The sequence below is a fragment of the Mesoplodon mirus genome (genome assembly GCF_964341445.2).
Source record: "Mesoplodon mirus genome assembly, chromosome: 4".
Taxonomy (NCBI): Eukaryota; Metazoa; Chordata; class Mammalia; order Artiodactyla; family Ziphiidae; genus Mesoplodon; species Mesoplodon mirus.
This window is the reverse complement of record NC_138979.1, coordinates 55,847,650-55,874,010: the sequence shown is the minus strand read 5'-3', so window position 1 is coordinate 55,874,010 and position 26,361 is coordinate 55,847,650. Positions and strand designations below refer to the sequence as shown.

The window sequence follows — 26,361 nt, the reverse complement described above, 5'->3', positions numbered from 1 at the left end:
GATACTACAATGGTAGATACATGTCATTATACATTCGTCAAAACCCATAGAATGTACAACACCAAGAGTGAACCCTATAATAAACTATGGACTTTGGGTGATAATGATGTGTCATTGTAGGTTCATAGAGTATAACAAATGTACCACTCTGGTGCTGGGATGCTGATAGTGGAGGAGGCTGTGTGTGTGTGGACAAGAGTATTTGGGAACTCTCTGTACTTTCCACTCCACTTTGCTGTGAACCTAAAAGTGCTCTAAAAATAAAGTTTATTAATTTAAAAAATCCTTCTCTTTTAGAGATACATAATGAAATACTTGTGGACAAGATGTTATGCTACATAATGAAATACTTATGGACAAGGTGTTATGCTATCTGTGATCTGTATCAAAACAATATGTTGGGGAGAAGTGGGTAGGGGTATAAATGGAACAAGACTGAGAATTTAGTTGATAGTAGAAATAGGGTGAAGGGTACATGGGGATCTATTATGCTATTCCCCTATCTTTGTCTATGTTTGAAAATCTTCAATAATAAAAATTTTTAAGAAGACAAAAGGGTCATATCTACAATTTCTTTGGACTTCCACTTTGGTGAAAATAGAGGAATGGGGTAGGATGATGAGGGAAAGCAGATAGCCTGGAGCTTGGAAGTATGATTTGGAAGTGGACACGGTCCACACTAGAGGAGGCAGGAAGGAAGACATAGGGCAAAGGACAGCACTGGAGATGGAAAGGGAGGGAAGAACAGAAAAGGAATGTGGGCTCACCGCCTTCCCCTAACCTCTCTCTTCCCCTTTTCCTCACTCACTCACTCCTTACCCTTCCTCTCTGTAGGTGAGGAAGGAAATCATCTTGGGAACGTAACAATGAAGATTCCAGGCACCAACCCATGAAATTCCAATTCAGTCAGCATGGCCTGGGAATCTACATTTTCAACATGTGCTGTTGGAGAACTGGATGGGTATATGAACCTCCCTTGAACCCCAGTACCTGGCTTCTGTGAGCAGCTTGCTATTTCTGTCACTAACCTTTACTCTGCCAGACTGGAGACCAAATCACTCTGCCTTTCAAAGCCTCTGTGACAGCTGTCTACTGTTTCAAAGCAGGAGAAAATAAAGGGGATGATAGATTATGCAAAGGAAGTTGTTTACCAATTTCCTTTAATGTATGTGTGGAAACATGCAAATGCTAAGGGTCTCTTGAGTGGGAAAAAGAAATGTATTAGCCAGCTATGGCTTGAAAGACCTCTCCTTTAAGACCTTCTAACTCTTTGTGCTAATGTTCTCTGATTTTATATTCACTGAACAACCTTTTGATTTTTAATGGGATTCTACTAAGAATTAAAAAACAAAAACAAAAGCACCTACTAGTTGCCCTAAGTGATGTGGTCCTCTTGGTAGTCCTATCTTTTATCATCAGTTTTAATCGATTGCCTTTTGCTTCCCTGGTCTCCTGAAAGTCTCCTGCTTCCCTGGTCTCCTAGAAGATGAGATCACCCATCCACAAACTAATAAACTTAATCTTTAGGGCTGGGTAAGGTAACGAATCAGTCCATGGAGCTGAGCTGGAACTACCAGGAGAACAGTGAGCGCAGGGCTAAGTCATCACCACATTAGGGGTAGCTCGAAAACTCCCTTGCCCACACGTTCTTGGCCACATCCCTCCCACTAGGGAAAGAGTGAGAAACTACAACGAAGTAATCAGGATGCAGCCTTACTTACCTAGATTCCAGTGCCTGCTCAAGCATAAAAGGGTCTTGAGATGGTGAAACCAGCCAAGTTGGGGAGAGAAATTCTGAAGCAAATAGGGCAGTCTGCCTGCCCCTGGGCCCTGATGCTGACAGGGACATTCCCATGGAGTGATGCGCCTTCCTCTGCCACCTCTGATATAAGGAGGGGACAGGAAAGAACTACAAGCAACTGGAGCCCACACTCTCCCACAGAACAAGTCAGACAGACTCAGTTGTTCGGTTCAAAGCATCCTCCCTCCTTGACCCACCTCCTACCTCGCCCCCTCCCACCAATCAAAAGAAAAGGAGGCAAAGGCCTGAAGCCTTCTAGAGGCCTTTCTGTTCCCACTTGTAACCTATGTGGTACAGCATTGTTTTTTGAACCGTAACTACCCAGGGGCCTGCTGGCATCCATTCAGGTCTACCTCTAGCTGGCATTTGCTAGCTCTCTAAGAGGTTAGAAAGAAAGTCACTCCTTGTCCCTCCAAGGACCTCGCTGAGGCACAGGCTGCTATGGGGACACCAAGTGGCGAGAAGTGAGGTACGCGATGGCCCATGATGACTCACAGGAAAGCCTAAGTGCAAACCCCTCAGAAGCGCACCTTGGCCAAGGCAGGGGAACTGACTGAACCCTCCCTCTACTTCCCTCAAAGGGGTCGGGGATAAAGTGAGCATCCGGGCTGAGGAGACCAAGAGGGAAAGTCTTGACGTGGAAACTGGCTCACGTCAGCTAAGAAAAATACACAGCGTGCTCAGTATGAGCACTCCTCAGGCAGGAATTACAATTTATAGAGTAGGAAGAGGATTCTGTCAACTAGTTCAGAGGATATGAGTAAGGGGTCTGAAGAGGGACGGGGAAGAGGGGCAAATATCAGTGAGGGTCAGGCTTGTGCACCAACGAGCCCAGGTGAGTGAGGAGACAGTGTGAACTGGTCATGGGGTTACCCAGACTGGTGAGGCCCACGGGCCAAAGAGAGGCAGGTGGGCAGGAGGCCAGAAACAAACAAGGAAGAGCCCGAGAACGGGGAGGGAGAGAAGAGGCGAACACAGCCCGGGCCCGGCGCAGTTGGGGACTACGTGGGGAGTGTGGTCGTGGCGGTGGTCGCAGACAAAACGCTGCGAAGAGAAGCACTGAGGAAGACGCACCGGGCACCTTCTCCGCTGTCAACGCCCGCCCACGACGTCCTTAAAGCCCCGCCCCAAGCGCCTCACGCACACCCGGCGCCGAGTTCCGTTCCGTCGCGCGGCCGTATACTTCCGGCTGCGGCGCGCTGGCGGAAAGGTTTTCGTGACGGACTCTGACGGTGATGGTGGCGGGGTGAGTGGAGGGCGCTGGAGACCGTAGGCTGTTTTGGATTGCTTGTTGGAGCTGCAGGAGAAGGGGTCGGCAGCGGGGAACAACGCAGGGCCGACTCCCGGCCTTTCCGCCGCCGAGGTGGCCGCCCCGCGCCGTCTCTGCGGCGCCAGTTCCGGGGCACTGCCTTCGTCCTCCCTTCGCTCTGCCGCGCCAGAGCTCCGCACAAGCACCACGATGTCGGCCCCCTGCCCAGGCCCCCTTCGCCTCCTCTTCCCATAAGAGACTTCCAGGTCTTAAAGATTTTTGACTGATTTTAAGGTAAAAATACATCCCCAGGCAGACGCGGTCCAAATGCAGGAGTTCTGTATTTACAGGTTGGCACTTTAGAGGTGAAGTTGTAACAGAACGGTGGAGGGGACTCATCCGGGCAAGAGATGTGAGGCCAACAGACAAACTTAAGAGTAGGTTAGCGGATCCCTAGAAATTCGAGTGGAATCACGCTTTAAGAGCGATACTCCTCAGAATCAGTTTTTTATGAACGAGCTAATTGTCTTCTTCTGGGAAGAATTATAAATGTGTAGCTAATGGAGATGACCAAATCAAGGGGCTAAGGGCTATTCTCAGGAGTAGACTGTTCTTGAGAAAAGAAGACCACTAGTTGTCTTAAGCATTGTATGTAAACTGTACTTACGAGAAAGCTATGAGGGCGGGGTGGAGGACCTTAGGGTAAGAATCAACCCAAGAGAGAAGTAACATGGTGTTTTCACAAAATTGCTGGACTGTGTGGGCAGGGACTTCTTTTGTTTTTAATCAGGCCTAGGCTACTTGAGTGAACCATCCTTCAAGAACATCCATCCATCTTTCACTTCTGTGCTGACAACCTGAGTTCTAAATTGGTTTCCCATGACTTTGCCATTGTTAGGAGGGTGTGTTTGGGGGTGGACATAAATGCATCAGTCTGAAGAAAGAGCCAGCTCTATAAGTGTCTTCCCAGAATGCAAGCCTGCCAGCTATGGTCACCCATTCCAGTGTTACAGCAGATTTCATGAGCTGGAAATGCTTTCTTATATATGATCTAAATCTGTGTATCCTGATTCTCATTCTCCTAAGAGATGAGGCCAGTACTCCACATCCCCAGCTTTCACTAACGTAAAAAGACCTCTGTACCTGAATGGGAATACCATAGGAGCTGGATAAACTCTATATGTGGGCAGAGGCATAGGAGTTCCTGATATCTCTGCTTGAACGAGGAGAGGAGGAAGTGTGTTTCTGATGTCCAGAGTTAAAATTTGTAATGTGTTTTTGCCAAAAAATTAATGTTACATCTGGTGCTGAGAGGTAGTTTACTTGTCATTATCAAGTATTTGTCAAGTACATACTTGACATACACATGCCCACTGCTGTGATAGGTTCTGAGGAGACATTGGTGGGCAAAATCTCACACTGTCCCTGCTCTTGTTGAGCTTATGGTCTAATGTAGTGTAGTTGAACCAGTATTGCACAGGACCTCACTTCTTGAACAACACAGCTGAGACCCAGAAAGGGTCTGGAAAGACTGAGTAGATGAAATAGCACCAAGTTGATAACGCCTAAGCACATGGCACGTGACAGCAGAAGAAACTCACAGGCTCTCAGAACCTGTTAACTTTGACTTCGGACACAGTTTTAGCAAGCTGGATTACCTGGCTTTCCAGCTCATAGTAGCCAAGAAGCAGCAAATCGGAAAGAGGGAGGATGATTACAGAGAAAAGTGGAATGCAAAATGATGGTCCAAAACTTAGTTACAAAGAGGAGGCACCAAAACAGAACACAACAGCCTGGATCCCTTGAGTACAAAGCAGTGTTTCTGGGTATGTTCTATATAATACTTGTTCCATGGCACCAACTAATGATCAGAGAAGGGTTAAATGGGAAACACAGAGTTAACAAATTAAACTGGATTCTTTGCTGTAGAGCTTCTCAGTGTCTTTAATAAGACCTGAACTCATTTTTCTTGGAGCATCCCTGCAGGACAGTGTTCTGCAGCACACACTTGGGAGAATGCTGGTATAAATTAAAACATGAGGGCAGCAGCGTGCTGGGCAGTATTGTTCAGAGTTGTGATGCTAAGTCAGAGTGAATTATGTTTAACATGCTGTGCTTAATGAGGCGCAGAATAAGGATGCACATTTGGGTTTTTTTAAATAAATTTATTTATTTTTGGCTGTGTTGGGTCTTCGTTGCTGCGCGTGGGCTTTTCTCTGGTTGTGGAGAGTGGGGCCACTGGTTGCGGTGTGCAAGCTTCTCATTGCAGTGGCTTCTCTTGTTGTGGAGCACGGGCTCTAGGTGTGCGGGCTTCAGTAGTTGCGGCACGTGGGCTCAGTAGCTGTGGCTTGTGAGCTCTAGAGCGCAGGCTCAGTAGTTCTGGTGCGTGGGCTTAGTTGCTCCGCGGCATGTGGGATCTTCCCAGACCAGGGCTCGAACCCATGTCTCCTGCATTGACAGGCAGATTCTTAAACCACTGCACCACCAGGAAATCCCACATTTTAGTTTTTTCTATCAAAATGGAGTCTGGAAGAGTAATTTATATATCTCCTATAGTCTTTATCGATGTTGGATACATGAGGCCTTTGTATTTGAAAGGCCATTATGTGGTAAAAAGGCTTTTCCTAGTTGACATGAGTCCCTGATCCCCATTTATAACATTGTTTCCGTGAGGCAATATGCTCAGAGTTCCCAACAGCCTACTTACAAACGGAATTTTAGAATAGCACACGTTTGCAGTTGGACACTGTACTAAAACAAGCCCTCTGGCCACTGTTAAGTGTTTTGAAGTAAGTTCCAAAAAAGAAATTAGTGAACATTAAATTTCTGACTTGTTTATGTCCATCCTGAGTGTTCTCTAATTGTATATATGCAAAATTGTATATATGCAATATATGCAGTATGATTTTTATGAAGTTGTAATCGGTGTATACATACAGGCCTGTGACCTGCTTTTCTCAGTTACTAATACCTATATAAATATTTCTGATATCTGTATATGTATCATTTATTTATAGCTATATGGAATTTAATTGTGTGAGTAGACTATAGTTTGCTTAATAATAGAGTAGCATCAGCAAGAGCAGATCTGTATATCTGGGAACTTTTTTCTTTATTTTTGAGCACAGAAATGTTTTCTTCATGCTAATTCTCAATCCATAATTTTAAAAAACTCTTTGTTTTCTACATTTCTTCTACACTTTGACTTTTATAACAGTTTCATGAGATACTGCCAGCTGTCATACATATTCTTTAATTTTGCTCTTTTCCTTCATAGTTCAAGAGCTGTTGCCTCGTTTATCTGCAGTGAGTACTACTGAGGCTAGCAGTTTGTTGTTTATGTCATGCTTAATGATTTCCAGCTTTGTCTAATTTGGACTATGACTGTGCTAGCCTTTTCTTTTTTTAAATTTATTTATTTTATTATTTTATTATATTTATTTATCATTTTTGGTTGCGTTGGGTCTTCATTGCTGTGCGCAGGCTTTTCTGTCGTTTCGGCGAGTGGGGGCTACTATTCGTTGCGGTGCGCGGGCTTCTCATTGCGGTGGCTTCTCTTGTTGCGGAGCGCGGGCTGTAGGCGCGTGGGCTTCAGTAGTTGTGGCACCTGGGCTCAGTATCTGTGGCTCGTGGGCTCTAGAGCGCAGGCTCAGTAGTTGTGGCGCACGGGCTTAGTTGCTCCGCGGCATGTGGGATCTTCCCGGGCCAGGGCTCGAACCTGTGTCCCCTGCATTGGCAGGCAGATTCTTAACCACTGCGCCACCAGGGAAGCCCGGCTTTTTGTTTTTATATTTTGCGTTCATTTTAATTTTTTTAAAAAGGACATTAAGCAACAAGATAATTCAGCAAACACTTGCCCAAATACTGCTGTATTGAGTAAGATAGTGAAGGTGCCCAAAAAGAATTGTTGATTGTCAGAAAGCACCACCATAAGACAACTAGAAATGTTCTTTAGTAAATTAAGTGTCGGAGAGGTGATGTAGGAGTGTTTGTTATATTAAGTTGTGTATGATTTGAAAGTATTCAACTCAAGAGCTCCCTGAATTTAATATTTTGTTTTATTTTGTTTTTACTAGAAACATTTAAGATGGTCCTTGATTTATGGCCATTTAGTGGGTGATTCTAGGAGTGGTCCGCATAGTGAACTGAGCTGCTTGCTTCCCTCCCACTGAGTTCCCTGCAGATTTGTTCTCACCTCAACTTAAATGGGGTTTGCCTTCACTTATTTCTGGAAAGTTAAGTTAAAATTATGATTAAAAAAATACTTTTTTCTCTCCATGACATGCAAGACCTAATCATATTTATTTTCTACAGCGTTTCTCTATCTATAGCTGTCTGTTTACATTCTGACTGGGAACACTGGGATCACTTTCATCATGCCTACAGTGGTGGTAATGGACGTATCCCTTTCCATGACCCGACCTGTGTCTATCGAGGGGTCCGAGGAATATCAGCGCAAGCACCTGGCAGCCCATGGTTTGACAATGCTGTTTGAACACATGGCCACAAATTACAAGCTTGAGTTTACAGCTCTGGTGGTTTTTTCATCACTCTGGGAATTGATGGTTCCCTTCACAAGAGATTATAACACCCTACAGGTACAAAAAGAAATGAGTTATTGTATGTACCGGGCCCAATTTATAGGAAGGAAAACAGTATTATCATATTGCACTGAATATTTACAACTGGAATTATTTAAAGATGAGTCTATGGGTATAATATCTGAGTATAACTGTAAAACAAGGATTCATAACCAGTAGGCCTTCTGCCTTTGGTAGAGCTATGAGTTAGAGCTGTGAGTTGTTGCTGTAGCCTCCTCTTTTGGTTTTCTGGAATTCTCTGTGGGAGGGGAGCATCTCAGGATGTAGTGCCCTGTCCCCTAAAGTTCAGGATCTTTAGGTTCAACACTTTTCTACTTTTCTATAAAACTTGAGATGAAAAACAGTCCTTCCAGGGACTTCCCTGGTGGCTCAGTGATTAAGAATCTGCCTGCCAATGCAAGGGACACGGGTTTGAGCCCTGGTCCGAGAAGATCCCACATACCATGGAGCAACTAAGCCCATGCGGCACAACTACTGAGCCTGCGAGCCACAGCTACTGAGCCCATGCACCTAGAGCCCGTGCTACGCAACGAGAAAAGCCACCGCAAGGAGAAACCCATGCACCACAACAAAGAGTAGCCACCGCTTGCTGCAACTAGAGAAACCCTGCACGCAGCAATGAAGAACCAACGCAGCCAAAAGTAAATAAATAAATAAATTTTTAAAAAAGAAAAATAGTCCTTCCTTATAAAACCCTTATTCTAGAGTAATTCAGGAGTATATTTCCTCTCCAACAAATAGCCTTTGATTTACAGATGCCAAGAAATCATTTTAAAACCTTGATTGATAGGTGTTACCTTCCAAAGGTGTTGTCTGTGATATGCCAAAGAATTAACTTTCTGACAACATCTCTAAATTATTACTATTTCCAACAATGCCTAGCACAGTTCCTTGCCCATAGTGAGTAGTCAGTAAGTGTGTGTGAAATTAAAATGAACAGTTTAATAGTTGCTAGGCAGTTTAGAAATTCAGGATCAGTATAGTTTGCTTTTTAAAATATAAGTAATAAAATTTTGTTAAATCATTTATTATCTCACTTTTTAAAAAAAAAAAACTTTATTTATTTATTTATTTTGGCTGCACCGGGTCTTAGTTGCAGCACGTGAACTCTCAGTTGCAGCATGCAGACCCTTAGTTGTGGAATGCAGAGTCTCAGTTGCAGCATGTGGGCTTCTTAGTTGTGGCGTGTGGACTCTTAGTTCTGGCGTGTGGACTCTTAGTTGCGGCATGTGAACTCTTAGTTACAGCATGCGTGTGGGATCTAGTTCCCTGACCAGGGGTTGAACCCAGGCCCCCTGCATTGGGAGCATGGAGTCTTACCCACTGGACCACCAGGGAAGTCCCTATCTCACATCTTTTTTAAGTGACTCAAAAGCTTTTTTTTTTTCCTTTTTTAATTGCACTGGATTTCTTATAGATGAGTAAACTAAGGATCTTGGATGCTCAGCAGTTCTGAAATTTAAAGAATTGCTATATAGGTAGTGAAGAGTAATGGTTGAGTCCTGGAGTCTGACTGACTGGGTTCAAATCTAGATTCTGCCACTTCTAGGTGTAAGACCTGGGAAAGTGACCTAATCATTTTGTACCTCAGTTTGCTTATTTTAAAAATAGGTTAATTGGGCTTCCCTGGTGGCGCGGTGGTTAAGAATCCGCCTGCCAATGCAGGGGACACGGGTTCGAGCCCTGGTCCGGGAAGATCCCACATGCCGCAGAGCAACTAAGCCCATGCGCCACAACTACTGAGCCTGCGCTCTAGAGTCCGTGAGCCACAACTGCTGAAGCCTGCGTGCCACAACTACTGAAGCCCGCATGCCACAACTACTGAAGCCCACACACCTAGAGCCCGTGCTCCGCAACAAGAGAAACCACCGCAATGAGAAGCCTGCACACCGCAACAAAGAGTAGCCCCCGCTCACCGCAACTAGAGGAAGCCCGTGCACAGCAACGAAGACCCAACGCAGCCAAAAATAAATAAATAAAAAAAATTTTAAATAAAGAAAATAAAAATAGGTTAATTATCTATACCTTATAGCAGGGGTCCCCAACCCCCACCCCCAGCCACACAGCAGGAGGTGAGCAGTGGGCAGCTAGCAAAGCTTCATCTGCCGCTCCCCATCGCTCACATTACCGCCTTAACCATCCCCTGCCCCGCCCCACCCACCCCCCGTCTGTGGAAAAACTGTCTTCCACGAAACTGGTGCCTGGTGCCAAAAAGGTTGGGGACTGCTGCGTTATAGGATGTTGTCATGATTAAATGCATGTAAAATGCCTAGAATGATGATGGTATTCAGTAAATCTTGTCATTATTTTTGTGATGTCTTTAAAAGTTTTTCATTTTAATTATTTCTTTCAAGGTCCACTTAAAAAAGATACGAACTTGATGGACAATTCACTCTCACCTGATGAGAGAACAGAATAAAGGGAAGCTCTTTTAATCATCCTTTATAGTTTAGGAAATCTGTTTTACCATTTTTCTTTAAGAACGTACTCTTTGGGCTCTCAGAAACACAATGTTCCCTGTGTAACATTCATGCTTTGAACAGTTTATGTTTTTTTCTGGTAACAAATTAAAACAGTAAAGAATAATGAGCAATTTTATCTTTCATTCAATCAGGAAGCACTAAGTAATATGGATGATTATGATAAAACCTGCTTGGAGTCTGCATTAGTTGGTGTTTGCAATATCGTTCAGCAAGAATGGGGTGGTGCAATTCCTTGTCAGGTAATGATCAATTCTTTTTCTTTGCCCTAAGTTAAAAACATTAACCACTGAGGCGCTTCAATTTTGTTCAGGCTCTGACACAGCATACATTGTAATTTCCACAAACTATGTTATACGCTTTTGGTATCTTTTTAAAAGAAGGCACTAAATCAACACTAATATATTCAGAAAGCAGTACAAATATGCCTTAAGGAAAGCATCCTCCTAGTAAACTGACTTACTGCAAACTAGCATTGTTTGTATAAAACACAAAGGGCTCACAGCGGAATTTTAGAACACCCCCTGGAAGGGGCGATTATAATTTTGAGTGATATAATTGTAAACATCAGTACAATATAGTCTGTCTTCATTATTCCAGTGTAGCATTTATTCAGCAGACTTTTACCCTTCTCAACTACCTGGGTTGTCTAAAAAGTGAGGTGTATGTCATAAAATCTGTTGCCCTTAAGAGTCCACAATAGGTCCACATATAGCATCAAATCAGAGCAGACTTGTAGCAATTGGAAGTTTGCTATAAACAGGTGCTTTGAGAAGTGGTAGCATATTTTAAAGGAGAAAACAGAAAAATTGCTAAAAGGAAAATCATAACAGTCTACAACAGGAATCAGCAAACTTTTTCCGTATTTTAGGCTTTGCAGGTGTCAGTGGCAACTCCTCAACTCTGTTGTCATAGCACGAAAGCAGTCATAGATAATAAGTAAATAAATGGGCATGGCTCTGTTCCAGTAAAACTTTATTTACAGAAACAGGCAGTGGGCCATAGTATATGATTTTTTATTATAGGGTCAAATATGGGATTCCTCAGTAGTGTCAGTAGCATCACTGATATTTGTTTTTTAAATAAATATAAGATTGTGGCTGCCTTGGGGTGAGGAAAGGTTAGGGGCTGACCCAAATAAAACATGAGGGAATATGAGAAGTGATGGAACTGGTCTGTATCTTGATAGTAGAAGTGGTTACATCACTGAATGCATTTGTCGGAACTCATAGAACTATATACTAAAAAGGGTGAATTTTCTTGCATATGAATTATATCTCAATAAACCCAGCTTTTTTTTTTTTTTTTTTTTTTTTTTTTTGCGGTACGCGGGCCTCTCACTGTTGTGGCCTCTCCCGTTGCGGAGCATGGACTCCAGACACTCAGGCTCAGCGGCCATGGCTCACGGGCCCAGCCGCTCCGTGGCATATGGGATCTTCCCGGACCGGGGCACGAACCCGTGTCCCCTGCATCGTCAGGCGGACTCGCAACCACTGCGCCACCAGGGAAGCCCAGCTTTTTTTTTTTTTTTTTTAAAGCTTTTTTGTTTTTTCTTACTGTTTTTTCTTACTCAGGTAGTTGAGTTGTTTTATACAGTATGAACTCATGGGTTAGTGAAGACCCTGAGCTACTACTAAAAGGTTAAAAATCAGATCACTTTAGTGGACACTTGCTAAAAAAGCCAGTAAATACCTTTTGATCAATTTCCTTTCAGAAATAAAAACCTTTGGCACCTTGCTTCATAAACATTATTTCGTAAAACCATGCATACAGACTGTCTGATTTCCTAGCAATATAGTGAATAAATGAAGTTTTGTTGTCAATATCTTCTGAACTGGAAGCTAGCAGGTAGCACAGTTTCATTTGCTACTTCAGTGGTTTTAGAGAAGAAACTCAGAAAACACGCAGGAGCCAGACCTTGTGCACCATGCAGACTTCTGCCTTTTAATATTTTTTTCTTCCTTTGCAAAAAGGAGGAACCTGAATTTGAGAGATACTGTACCCTGAGGGGAGGGAGCTGGGCCTGGATCCACTTAGATGTGCTTGGTGAGTTTTGGGGTGAACCAGGTCCAAAACACAGTGGACGTTATTAGTGATTGTTTTTATAATCAGTTACTATCAAACGGATTTGTTTTAATGTAGAATATTTTTAACCAAGTTTTTAGAGAGCTGGACTATGCTTTCATTATCTGAGTAAAGTCTGTCTCATTTTGACATTACAAGAAATATTTCATTATCACACAGCATCTGAAAAAGCTAGTGGCAGAAGTAAATCATGTAGCAATTGTTGGTACCTAGAAGAGGGATTTGCCTTGCCTGTCTTCCTAAGAGATGACATCTCTCCAGGGGACCTCTATTAAGCATTCTTGGGCTTTAGAAGTAAGTGCCAGTCTTGGCACTTCACATGGTGCAACCACCTAATACTGCCTTACTGGTCTGTTATTGTTAAGTTACTAGGCTAGGCTAGGGAGAGCAAAAACAATCCTCCCCTGAATTGCTTGGGAAGTCCACCCAGGACTTCCCAAGGATTGCTTTAAACAGTGAGGAAAAGGAAAATGATTTGTAACTAATGTCTATTGTTAGTATATTTTGAAGGCTTTTAAAAATTATCGGTTGATTAAGAATGCATTTTAAAGGTCTTGTCCATGTCTGGTTAAATGGCTTTTATAAATACATATTTAATGCAGTTGTCATTTTAGTTGAGCAGGGGTAGGTAAAGTTTGTCATCTTTGAAAATAAAGTGTCAAGGTTCAGTCTTCAGACTTCTGTGCTGGTACTTCCTAGGTACACACATAAAATAGGTCCTTATGCCATTTTTTTTCTTTTTTTCTTTTTCTGCTGCTTCAGGTCTTAGTTGCAGCATGTGGGATCATTTTGTTGCGGTGCGCGGGCCTCTCTCTAGTTGTGGCATGCGAGTTTTCTCTCTCTCTTTGTGGTGCGCAGGCTCCAGGGCACGTGAACTTAGTTGCCCCAGGGCATGTGGGATCTTAGTTCCCCAACCAGGGATCGAACCTGTGTCCCCTGCATTGGAAGGCAGATTCTTTACTGCTAGACCACCAAGGAAGTACCCTTTATGCCATTTCTGACACCAGTGTCTTAGGTGCCAACTCCTTCTCTAAGAGATAGGGTTCTAGTTTTAATACAATTAAGTAAGAATTGGTTATGAATGGTTTTGTCTTTTCTTTTTTTTTTTTTTTTTTTTTTTCCGGTACGCGGGCCTCTCACTGTTGTGGCCTCTCCCGCCGCGGAGCACAGGCTCCGGACGCGCAGGCTCAGCAGCCATGGCTCACGGGCCCAGCCACTCCGCAGCATGTGGGATCTTCCCGGACCGGGGCACGAACCCGTGTCCTGTGCATCAGCAGGCGGACTCTCAACCACTGTGCCACCAGGGAAGCCCAGTTTTGTCCTTTTTTTAAGTGTTCATAGATAGGTGCTTTTTTTAAAGGTTTAATAAGATAAAATACAGTAAAATGCATAGATCTTAAGTATACAGTTTACTGAGTTTTCACAAATGTATATACCTATGTAACCACTCCTCCAGCTAAGATATAGAACATTTCCATTACCCTGCAAAGTTTTCTCATGCCCCTTTCTACTCAGTATTACCCCACAACCCCTATTTGATTTATCTTAGTTTTGTTTTATGTGGTCTGAACTTAATATATATGTGTAGAATCATATCAATACAATGTGTCTGTCATCTTTCACTTGACAAATGTTGTTGAGATTTATTCACATCTTTGTTTGTATTCTTGCAGAGGTACATTTTTCAATGTAAATGCAATTAGGGAGAAATGAAAACATTGCCAAATGAGACTGCTTTAAATAAATATGTCATTTCATGTACAAAACTCCTCTCACTTTTTGCAAACAGGTTGTTCTGGTGACAGATGGCTGTCTTGGCATTGGTAGAGGGTCACTGCGGCACTCCCTAGCTACTCACAGCCAACGCAGTGAGAGCAACAGGTTCCCACTGCCTTTTCCTTTCCCATCTAAGTTATACATCATGTGCATGGCAAATCTGGAGGAGGTAATGCTTTTTACTAAGTTCTTTTTAGTTTGATTAGATACATTTTAGGACTCAGAAATGGAATATATTTTTTAGTATATTCCATTAATATTATATTATATATACAGGCATGTCTCGGAGATATTGCAGGTTCCATTCCAGACCACCACAATAAAGCAGGGATCACAATAAAGCAAGTCGCATTAATTTCTTTTTTTCCCAGTGCATATAAAAGTTTTGTTTGTACTATACTGTTGTCTATTAAGAGTGCAATAGCGTTGTCTAAAAATAAACAATGTACATACCTTATTTTAAAAATATTTTATTGACAAAGAGTGCTAACCATCATCTGAGCCTTCAACAAGTTGTAATCTTTTTGCTGGTGGAGGGTTTGAAATATTGCGATAATTACCAAAATGTGACACAGAGACAAAGTGAGGAAATCCTGTGGAAAAATTGTGCCGATAAAACTGCTCGACACAGGTTTGCCACAGACCTTTAATTTGTGTAAAAAAAGGCAATATCTGCAAAACTCAGTAAATGAGGCATGCCTATACTATAACATTGAACTCCATTGTTTCAACTGAGACTAATTACTGATTATATTTAAAAAGACTCTGTGTCTCAAATGCTCTCTGAAAGCAGAGTTTTGCCACATCTCAGGAAACATAGCTGGAGTTGTTATCCGTCCTACTTCCCACAAAGATTTTTCAGATGCTACAGAGTCAGAATGTTCTTTTTGGTGTTAGATGTTTCCCTCACTTAGGAATTCTTATGTCCATCACACCAGAAATGTTGACAGAAGTGTGCTTTGATTTTTTGTTGTTGTTAAGTAACATTACTCTGATGTATGTTTTATTAAACTCTTATCTCCTGGTTTTCCCATTTATTTTGGAAAGTTATTTAACTTTTCTTCACCTCAGTTTTTCTATCTTTAAAATGTAAATAATGATGGTTCTTACCAAAAGATGTTAGAAACACTTGGAAGGGAAGGTGCTATGTGAATACCAACTGTGGTCACCTCTGAATCTTTGCAAAACTACTTGGAATGAAATAGCTCTACTGGTATAATTTTATATAACATTCCTCTTTGGTAACCTTGAGCCAAAATTGTTAGTTATTTTCCTTCTCACATTATTAAAAAAAATCATCTTCGTTTTGTGACCTTAGTGTACTGATAACAATCTGGCATTTTATGCCACTTTAAAAGAGTCATCTGTTTTGCTTTGTAGCTTCAGAGCACTGATTCCTTGGATTGCCTCGAACGTCTTATAGATCTAAACAATGGTGAAGGGCAGATTTTTACTATTGATGGCCCCCTGTGCTTGAAAAATGTACAGTCTATGTTTGGGTGAGTATATACTTTGAGCTTTTTTGTCTTCTTACAATCCAGCATTATAATTTGATGTCAGACAATAGTATCTATTTTACTGTTTCTAATTGTGTCATTTCATTTTCCCCAAGTTGCACATTTTTCAGATAAAATGATTGGTAGTAGTGATTTTTAAGTGTTGACTCCCTTTTAAATTAAGCATGACTAAATCTATAATGTCTATAGGTATTGACTTCCTTACAATGACAGCAATTTCAAAGATTTAACTTGCTTTTGGGCTTTTCAGAATTGAAATTTCCTCACCAAAAGTATCAGATTTTGTTCTATTTCACAAATGGTCAGATCATAGCTTTGGAATCAACTTGAAGGGAAAACAAACTTGACATCTTAAAAAGATTACTTGAAAAAAATTATACGTATCATATTACTCTTTCTGTAACAAATAATCATCATATTCTAGAAAACTGATAGATCTGGCATATACACCTTTCCATGCCGTTCTCAAGTGTGGCCACCTAACCGCTGATGTGCAAGTCTTCCCCAGGCCAGAACCTTTTGTTGTAGACGAGGAAATCGATCCTATCCCTAAAGTCATTAACACAGGTAACTTTTTTTATACTTCGTTCTTAGTTCTTCTGTTATCCCTACTTTCTTCTAACTTCTGACTTTTACTCTCCTCTCTCCAGCAGGGTTGAAAAGAAATGTCAGTATACTTTGGATGGGAGAATGCATTGCCTAAGGGGTGGCAGATTAGTGGTCTTCCATGGTGAGGTCATGAGTTAATCGCTAATCCTAGATGATTATAACCACAAATTACTAGAGTTGGAAACCAGGGCCAGATTCACTAGCATTGAAATCCTTGAGGTAGTTCTTAATAGAGATAGTAAGACGGATTAGCATCATTATTAAGGTCATATATGAAGAGCTAGCTTTTAGACTTGGCTGTGTGACTCTTCCTCTGTGACCCTGGACAAATCACTTCCTCTAGTTCTTATTGGCTAGGTGAGTGGAATCTCTAGGAGAAATGATGGTCTGTCAGGTCTCAGCTCTGATATACTGTACCCCTCTAATACTGCAGCTTGTATTATGACTAAAAGAAAGCAATGTGTTATGGCTTCTACCATGTTGCCAGTGCTATGCTTAGGTTAAATTGGCAAAGCCAAGAATCAAAAGTAACAAGGGGTAGTAGAGAAGAGAGTTGTCTCATATTGGCAGGTGGACTCCTTGAGTGGTGGGTATATGTTGAACCATCACTGTTTAAGTCACCATTGCACACCCTCAGTGCCTGGCTTAGTGTCTGATGCTTAGTAGATGTTCACTAGGTAATTGTTCAAACAACAAATGATTAAAATTGGACTTCCCTGGTGGTGCAGTGGTTAAGAATCCGCCTGCCAGTGCAGGGATCATGGGTTTGAGCGCTGGTCTGGGAAGATCCCACATGCTGCGGAGCAGCCAAGCCCATGCACCACAACTACTGAGCCTGCGCTCTAGAGCCCGCGAGCCACAACTACTGAGCCCGTGAGCCACAACTACTGAAGCCCGCGCGCCTAGAGCCCATGCTCCGCAACAAGAGAAGCCACCACAGTGAGAAGCCCGCGCACCGTAACAAAGAGTAGCCCCCGCTCACCGCAACTAGAGAAAGCCCGCGCGCAACAGCGAAGACCCAACGCAGCCAAAAATTAATTAATTACTTAATTAATAATAAAAGATAATGAAAAATTTTTTAAATGATTAAAATTAAGTACAGCTAGAAATTCATTTCATTCTTGGGTGTGTAGATTTTAAGGAATTTTCGAGTGAAGGGCTGTGCACAGGCTTTTTTGTTTTCTGTGCCTTTATTTTCTGCTCCTGCTGGAAGTAGGTCATCCATCTCTTTCATTGTGACTAGACACCAGTGTGCCAAATGTTTTGTTGCCTTCAAACCAGTTAGATTCCACTTCCCTCCCATCATTTTTGGATGAGTAACTTCAAATAGATCTTTTCTTCCCAGAAGTACATTACTTTCTATGTACTAGATTTCACAAATGCAGTGTTTAGGTGGGGAATTCAAATATGATAACTAGGAAGGTTATTGGAAGTTCTCTGAATGACTCTAATACTTTGCATTTTAAGTAACTAAGAAAATAAGGATAATTGTCTTTTACTTAATGGACTAACTTATAAAAGCTTCTAGTCCAAGATTTTTGTTATAGCTTATATTTAAACCACTAAAACATAGGCCTTTTTCTACTCAGATGAAAAATATATAACTGCTTATGCTGATTCATTCATTACTCAGCTAAAGAAGGTAATGATAGCAAAACTCCAGGGAAGCAGATTTCCTGATGTATAAGAAGTATGGTATACTCACCATGATCCTGATTTTTTAAAACATTGTTTTGATAATATGAGTGTGTATACGCCTAGAAGAAAGACTAAAAAGCAATTCAGTAAAATATTAATAGAGGTTTCCTTTGATGAGGAATGATGAGTGACTTTATTTTCTTCTTTACAGTTTTTAGTGTTTTCTAAGTTTTTATACTACTTATATAATCAGAAAAAACTTCCAGAAAGTACTTTGGGTTACAACTATTTTTTTAAACTTATTTTAGATTTTCAACAAATACTTTTGGTCTTTAATACAGCTTCTATAAAGCAAAGAAACCATTGTCATATGTAGACTGCTACCTTGGTTTTGTAGAGAATGTATTTCTTTCTCAGGGAAACAGTTTTAATGCAAAAGCCTTACCCTCCAAGCATAGCTGCTTGCAGTTGTTGTGGAAGTATTTGACTATGACGCCCCCTGGTGACCTGAACATCCTGACTATTCAGAGAGACTTAACCATTAAGCTTTTGCCTTGGCTGGGGACCTAGCCTCATAAAAATAGTATAGCTGATTTGTTGTATAACTTAAGTCCCTTAAATAAAAGACAGTTGTCCTTATTTGCTTAGTTACTTAAAATGCAAAGTATTAGAGTCATTCAGAGAAACTTCTAATAACCTTCCTAGTCATCATATTTGAATTCCCTATCTAAACCTTGTGTTTATGAAATCTAGTACATAGAAAATAATGTACTTTCCCATAACACGAATTAATTCTTTGTTTTTAATTAATTTTTATTGGAGTATAGTTGCTTTACAATGTTGTGTTAGTTTCTGCTGTACAGCAAAGTGAATCAGTTATACATATACATATATCCACTCTTTTTTAGATTTCCTTCCCATTTAGATCACCACAGAGCATTGAGTAGAGTTCCCTGTGCTATACAGTAGGTTCTCATTAGTTATCTATTTTATATACAGTAGTGTATATATGTGAATCCCAATCTCCCAATTCATCCCATTCCCCCTTCCCCCCTTGATAACCATAAGTTTGTTTTCTACATCTGTGTCTCTGTTTCACAAGTAAGTTCATCTGTACCATTTTTCTTTTTTTTTTTTTTCTTTTTTTAGATGCATTGGGTCTTCGTTGCTGGGCATGTGCTTTCTCTACTTGCAGCGAACGGGGGCTACTCTTCATTGCGGTGTGCGGGCTTCTCATTGCGGTGGCTTCTCTTATTTCAGAGCACAGGCTCTAGGCACGCGTGCTTCAGTAGTTGTGGTGCGTGGGCTTAGTTGCTCCGGGGCGTGTGGGATCTTTCCAGACCAGGGATCGAACCCATGTCCCATGCATTGGCAGGTGGATTCTTAACCCCTGTACCACCAGGGAAGTCCTGTACCATTTTTCTAGATTCCACATATGAGCAATATTTTACAATATTTGTCTTTCTCTCTCTTTTTTTTTTATTAGTCTCTGCTTTACAACAAAGTGAATCAGTCATACATATACATCTGTTCCCACATCCCCTCCCTCCTGCGTCTCCCTCCCTCCCACCCTCCCCATCCCACCCCTCCAGGCGGCCACAAAGCACCGAGCCGATCCCCCCGCGCCACGCGGTCACCCCCCACCATCCATCCACCCCACGCCCGGCAGTGTATACACGTCCATGCCTCTCCCCCGCCCCGTCACAGCCCACCCCCCCATATCCCCAAGCCCACCCCCAGTAGGTCTGTGTCTCTATTCCTGTTTTACCCCTAAGTTCTTCATGACATTTTTTTTTCTTAAATTCCATATATATGTGTTAGCATACGGTATTTGTCTTTCTCTTTCTGACTTACTTCACTCTGTATGACAATCTCTAGGTCCATCCATGTCACTGCAAATGACATTATTTCGTTCCTTTTATGGCTGAGTAATATTCCATTGTATATATGTGCCACATCTTCTTTATCCATTCCTCTGTCGATGGACATTTAGGTTGCTTCCATGTCCTGGCTATTGTAAATAGTGCTGCAATGAACATCGGGATGCTTGCATCCTTACAGGTTTCTCCGGATATATGCCCAGGAGTGGGATTGCTGGGTCACATGGTAGCTCAGTTTTTAGTTTTTTAAAGAACCTCCATATTGTTCTCTATAGTGGCTGTACCAGTTTATTGATACATTCCCACCACCAGTGTAGGACGGTTCCCTTTTCTCCACACCGTCTCCAGCATTTATTGTTTGTTACAAGTTAATTCTATGTTGATTCCTTCTTTTCAGATTTGGAAATAGTGGGATTTATTGATATAGCTGATATTTCAAGTCCCCCAGTTCTGTCCAGACATCTGGTCCTACCTATAGCACTTAACAAAGGTGAGTTCTCTTCCTATTCCAGTGATACATATGAAGTATCTTATTATCTAAAGTTATTCTTAAATGTTAGATAGTAGAATAGCCCATTTTGCAGAATTTGGGGGAAAGGAGTAGTTGTTGGATTGGGGGTTTTTTGTTTGTTTGTTTGTTTTTGCGGTACACGGGCCTCTCACTGTTGCAGCCTCTCCCGTTGCGGAGCACAGGCTCTGGACGCGCAGGCTCAGCGGCCATGGCTCACGGGCCCAGCCGCTCCACGGCATGTGGGATCTTCCCAGACCGGGGCACGAACCTGTTCCCCTGCATCGGCAGGCAGACTCTCAACCACTGCACCACCAGGGAAGCCCTGGATTGGGTTTTTAAAAAATAATATGTTACCTGATATATTAAAAAACTAATTCTGCTGCTTTATAACTATGGAAAGCATTTTGACACATATTTATTGTGTGCTGCTTCGTTAATTTACAGTGGAAATCCTCTTTAGAGATGACAATGCTTAGTCCCTCATCCTGGGCTCTGCCTTTCCCTGTGGGAGCATGCTGGCGAAACCAAAGTAGTTCTCAGAAGGTTGCCTGATAAATGTGGAATACAGCTTTATAAGGGGAGAAACCACACCTGTTCTCTACTGGTGCCTAGCACATAGTAGATACTCAGTAAATACTGTTGAATGAGTGAATGAATCCAGGTTTTTGTGAGGCCTCATTACTGCAGAATGTATTTCTCCAGCAACTATAAAGTCATATCTCCTACATTCAGCATCTCTCTGGAGAATGTTAGTCTCTAGCACTTTAAACTTCTCTTTTCTCTGTTTTAGGCTGACTGTCTCCTTTATATTCACCAGCTTTCTCGAAGAAGTGTATACAATCAGGTTTCCACTCACTGAGTTATGACCACATTCCATTTACTCATGGTTATCTCAGTTGGAATGTTAGGTATTCCATAACCCTCCATCACATATTCATAGACAGAATCTTTGATATGTTCTCACAGATGACCGATTATGATCCTTTTGTTTATACTTTACCTTATTGTTATTGATGTTGATAACAACCGAGTTTACCTTATTCCCAAGGTCCTGGGAATTCTGTGTGCCCATATAAATTGCCAAGAAAGAAAGCGGGCAAAATGAAGAGTTTGTATAGGAAAACAGTGGAAAGAAAAGTATGGGAAGGCAAAATGGAATCGTGTTGAAAGGGCTGTTGAATGTCAGACTAAACCAGGAAGATCTTTCTATTGAATTAGAAAGTCTTTGAATCAGCTTGAGTACACAGATAGTTCCAGAAGGAAGTTAATTGGAGGAAGATTCATTCATTTGTCAGCAGAGTGTATGAGAGAACCTGGAGTTGGAGAAGCGAGTCAGGAAACTTATGGAGTAGTCACTGTTCTTTGGGGTATCCCATCCACGTGCTGCCTGAAGGCTGTCAGTTGAGAACACTCTTGACATCTCTGAATATCTGTTTCTGTTTCAATGGTGCCTGAAACCCCCAGAGAGCCTCTAGCTTAGTGTTCCAGTAGAAACTATGGAAAGCTGATTTTTTGTGTAGCAGCTTCACTGAAATATAATACATATACCGTACATTTCACCCATTTAAAGTGTACAATTCAGTAGTTTTTAGTGTATTTACAAAGTTATGCAACCATAACCACAATTTCTGAATCAGAATTTTAGAATTTTCACTACCTCAAAAAAAAGCCTTTTGGGCTTTCCTGGTGGCGCAGTGGTTGAGAGTCCGCCTGCCGATGCAGGGGACACGGGTTTGTGCCCCGGTCCGGGAGGATCCCATGTGCGGCAGAGCGGCTGGGCCCGTGAGCCATGGCCGCTGAGCCTGTGCGTCCGGAGCCTGTGCTCCGCAATGGGAGAGGCCACAACAGTGAGAGGCCCGCGTACCGCAAAAAAAAAACAAAAAAAAAAACAAAAAAAAACACTTTTAGCTATCAACCCATAACCTTCCATCTCTCTCAGCCTCAGGTAACTACTGATATCCTATCTGTATATATTTGCCCATTCCGGATGTTTCATATAAATGGAATTCATATAACATGTGAAAACTGATTTTTATTTGGACATAGGAAAACCAGAATATGAGTTTTTCTTACTGGTTATAATATTCCTTTATAATTCTGTATACTTTCCTTCCAAGGCTAGAAACAGCCAAGAGTACAACTGGAGTTTGGAGTTTTTGTAGCTAATCTCAGTCTGACTGGTTTTCTCTTCTTTTCCTAGAAGGTGATGAGGTGGGTACTGGTATAACTGATGACAACGAAGATGAAAATTCAGCCAATCAGATTGCAGGCAAAATACCCAACTTTTGTGTCCTGCTCCATGGCAGCCTAAAAGTGGAAGGAATGGTGGCAATAGTTCAATTAGGGTAAGAAACTTTTTTACCTTTGGTTGAGTGAAAGGGAGAATCAATTTACAGTGAAGTATTCCCCAGACTTTTCTGAAAGAAAGAATAGAAAGGATCTCCTCACTTTTTTTCTCTTTCTGCCATATCCTTCCCATGTACTATCACCTTCTACACTACTCTTTAAAGCATCCCCTAGAATAAGTACATAGTGAGTCTTTTAATTATATTGCCTTTATATTATATCTTTTCTCAGTTTTCCTCTTTTCCATCCTATCTAGGAAACCTGGGGTCAGTTTAAGTAATGCTACTAACTTGTTACAGGATCTTACGCATTATGCACAGACTCCTCAGCTATAAAATAAGGAGGTAAAACTAAATGAAAAAAGATACTGATAACATTGAACATTTTACCATGTGCCAGGTGCTTCTCTAGGCACTTTATATACCTCACTATACAGGAGGTATCAGTATTATCCCCATTCCTTAGATGAGGAAACTGAGGCTTAGAGAGCAACTCATGGTACTTGCTCAAGGTCACACAGCTAGTACATGAAAGAGCCGGGATCTTATCCATGTATTGTGACTCCATAGCCCATGCTCGTAACCACTCTGCTGTATTCCTTCCCTATGAGGAAAGCCCCTCTAGCTTTCACTTTTTGCTGTAGTCTCAAAATCTGCAAAACTCTCTGCTTCCCTTTCTATAATACCTGTTGTCAGAGAAGAAGAGGTCATCTTCTGTCCATCACCTGGGATTGACTGGTAGAGAAAATTAAGAGGTTAGGAATGCTCAGAGGAAGCATGGCTCCTTTTCTGCTTGAGTTAAAATGAGCTGATCCAGAAAGAAGAATGCAATTCTTATTAGGTATCAGTTTGCTATATTTCTTGGTACTCAGGCTACCTGTACTGTCTCTGAGTAGGAGAATCACCTGGGGCCCTTTGAGAAGTGGGAGCAGAGCTGGGTGATGGCTCTGTGCCCTTTGTTAGAAGGGCTTCTCTCTGTGGTACTGCTGTGAATGATTCGGAGGCGGCTGAAAAGACCTATAGGTCTCAGCCCTTACTCGTCACCACCCCTGCAGCTACTTGCTGCCCTTGTGATTTTTTTTTTCTCTTTTAAGACTGCTTTTGATTTCCATATCTACATAATTGAATAATAATACCTGTCCCCAAGGAATGGTAATATTAGGGGACATCAGTATGCATTTTTAGGTTTAGGATTTGACTTGAGTAAAAGTAATGCACCTAATTTCAAAGCTGAAAACCATGTCTCTCAAGAGAAAAACACAGGCTCAAGTTACTTAACTTGACAGCCCCAGGCTTGATGTTCTTCTGATCTTCCATCTTCTCTCCATCTAGTCCTGAATGGCACGGAATGCTCTACTCCCAAGCGGACAGCAAGAAGAAATCCAACCTCATGATGTCTCTCTTTGAGCCTGGCCCAGAACCTCTCCCGTGGCTGGGGAAAATGGCACAGTTGGGTCCTATTTCAGGTATAACCCAGATTAGATTTTATTTATCCTGACTTTGTTTTCTCTCTGCTGTTCGGAATGGCTCTGTCTGTGCAGTCAGAGAGCTGCGTGATTTCCCTTATGAGTGCCCTCTGGTTTCTGACGCTGGATATGTACATGGAGCACCCCAAGAGAGTTTGATGTTTGCACTTTTAACTTTACAGCTCAGGGGAAACAAACATTTAGGTTGCTTCAAGTAAAAATAAATGCTCTAAATGCTTGGAGCGAAAAGCTATTCTCCATAAACTCTTTCTTCTTTAGTGTACTATTTTCACCCCAGGTACCCCTAGTCATTCATAGATAATTTAATCCCACTCCTTCCTGAAACTATTTTCCTTTAGTTTTCCTAACATTGCATTCACCTAGTACTTATCTTTTTCCTTGGCAACTTTTCTTTCTTGTTATCTTGTCTTCCTCTTGCCTCATGATTCCCAAGGTGTTGTTCTTTGCCTTCTTCTCTTGGGTTATTATTCTCTCTTGGTTATTTCATCAGCTGTTATAGCTTCAGAGTCCCAAAAATCTCTCACTCTGGTGCTGCTTGATCTCTCCCTGAAACTTGCGTATTATATTTCCAGTTCCCCCTTGGACCTCTCCACCTGGATATTCTGTCACAATCCTAAGCTCAGCATGTTTATTACAGAAACTATTGTCTCTCCCCGCTTCCCCCATGAACTGTTTCTTCTTATGATTTTCCTACTCCCTCTGATTGAGGCCTTTGTACTCCTAGGTACTCAGGCTCCAGCTGTAGTGTCACCCTTGACTTATTTGGGCCCATTTCAATTTTAGGAACATCTGCCATGCAACCTATTCTGTGCCAGGTGTGGGGGCTAAAAGAGTTAGCAGGAGTTACTCAAAGTCTAGTGGAGAGTGGAGTAATAAACATCAGCTGGCACAAGATCAGAGTTGGCCTGAAGGAAGGGATGGTCAGCTGTGCCTAGAGGACTCAGGAAAATCTGCACAGAGGAGAGACACCCTAGCTGAGTTTTGAAGAAAAAGAGGAATTTGCTGAGCTAGTGAAGGCAGAAAGGGCATCCTGCCCAAATGGAGCACAAAGTGTGAGGGAGGGGTGGGAAGGCCAGATGGTAGGTTAGAGACTGGCAGTGGTACAGCAGGGCAGGCCTCATCTGAAATGTGAAGAGCTGAGACTTTATTCTGCAGATGCTGGGAAGCCACTGAAGGGAGTAATATGATCAGATCCTTCTGGCTGTAATGAGAACAGTGGAGATGCCAGTTAGATGACTTTGTATTCTAGGTACTGGTACCCCCTGGAGTTGTGCAGTATGGCTGAAATCCAAGTGAAAGATCATAAATTTTGCATTTAGAAAAAGAACTCTGTGCAGTGTGGATTTGAAAAGGTAAGGGCATCTTGTAGTTAGAAGTCTACTGTGACAGTCCTGGAGTTGTGAAGACGAGAGGCAGAACAGGGGCAGTGGCTGGGGATAGAGACGATGGGATCCATGCAAAAGGTATTTAGGAGGTAGAAACAACAGTATTTAGATATGAGAATAGAGGAAAGAGAAGAGTTGAGAATGATCCCAGGTTTCTGACCGGAGCTATAGGGTGAAAGGTGGTACTATTAATTGAAACAGAACAGAGGAGGAAGAGTAGATTTGGGAAGAACATCTTTTGTGCATGTTAAGTTTATGCCTATGAGATTCAGGTGGAGGTGCCTATGAACAATTCCTGTGAGAATCTGGAGTTCAGGAGAGGGGGCAGAGTTGAAAATATAATTTTTAGTTATAAGCATATTGCTGATAGTTAAAATGGTGATAATGAGGGAGATTGCTTAGGGCAATAGTTCACAAATTTGAGTTTTGGTATACAAAAGTGAAACTGGAGAACTTGTTTAAAAATTCTGTTTCCTGGGACTTCCCTGGTGGTCCAGTGGTAAAGAATCTGCCTTACAATGCAGGGGACGTAGATTTGATCCCTGGTCAGGGAACTAGGATCCCACATGCCACGGGGCACCTGGGCCCGCCCACCACAACTACTGAGCTCACGCACCTTAACTAGAGAGCCTGCATGCCACAAACTCCAGAGCCCTCACGCCCTGGAGCCTGTGTGCCATAACTAGAGAAGAGAAAACCTGCACACCACAACTAGAGAGAAGACTGTGCGCCGCAGCAAGGGAGCCTGCATGCCTCAATGAAGATCCCACCTGCTGCAGCTAAGACCTGATGCAACCAAAAATAAATAAAATAAAAATAAATAAATATTTTAAAAAGAAATTCTGTTTCCTGGGCCCTACCTACAGAGATTCTGACTCATTTGGTCTGGATTCAAGCCAGGAACTTGGAGGTTTTTTTTCAATTAATTATTTTATTTATTTATTTATTTTTGGCTGCGCTGGGTCTTCGTTGCTGTGCGCAGCCTTTCTCTAGTTGT

The 26,361-nt window shown here is 42.0% G+C and overlaps 2 protein-coding genes across 7 annotated transcripts in view; one reads left to right on the top strand and one right to left on the bottom strand.

Annotated features, from left to right (window-relative positions):
- The window catches only part of SLC24A1 (solute carrier family 24 member 1), a 41,146-nt gene extending 39,281 nt beyond the window's left edge, over positions 1–1,865 (bottom strand). For both annotated transcript variants that reach the window (XM_082617497.1, XM_082617498.1), the window contains exon 1: positions 1,722–1,865. The gene's annotated coding sequence lies outside the window, so the exon portion shown is untranslated. The remainder of the gene's footprint in view (positions 1–1,721) is intronic.
- Positions 1,866–2,965: 1,100 nt separating this feature from the next.
- The window catches only part of INTS14 (integrator complex subunit 14), a 35,632-nt gene continuing 12,236 nt past the window's right edge, over positions 2,966–26,361 (top strand). Inside the window, exons 1-9 of one of the 5 annotated variants that reach the window (XM_082619112.1) lie at positions 2,966–3,047; positions 7,365–7,648; positions 10,266–10,373; positions 14,006–14,161; positions 15,373–15,491; positions 15,934–16,076; positions 20,034–20,126; positions 22,348–22,492; positions 23,825–23,958. In XM_082619112.1, coding sequence (XP_082475238.1) covers positions 7,427–7,648; positions 10,266–10,373; positions 14,006–14,161; positions 15,373–15,491; positions 15,934–16,076; positions 20,034–20,126; positions 22,348–22,492; positions 23,825–23,958 — 1,120 coding nt within the window. In that variant the 5' untranslated portion in view covers positions 2,966–3,047; positions 7,365–7,426. Of the gene's footprint in view, positions 3,345–7,364; positions 7,649–10,265; positions 10,374–14,005; positions 14,162–15,372; positions 15,492–15,933; positions 16,077–20,033; positions 20,127–22,347; positions 22,493–23,824; positions 23,959–26,361 lie in introns of those variants that run through there. The other 4 variants (XM_082619113.1, XM_082619111.1, XM_082619114.1 and 1 more) reach the window with 4 other exon arrangements.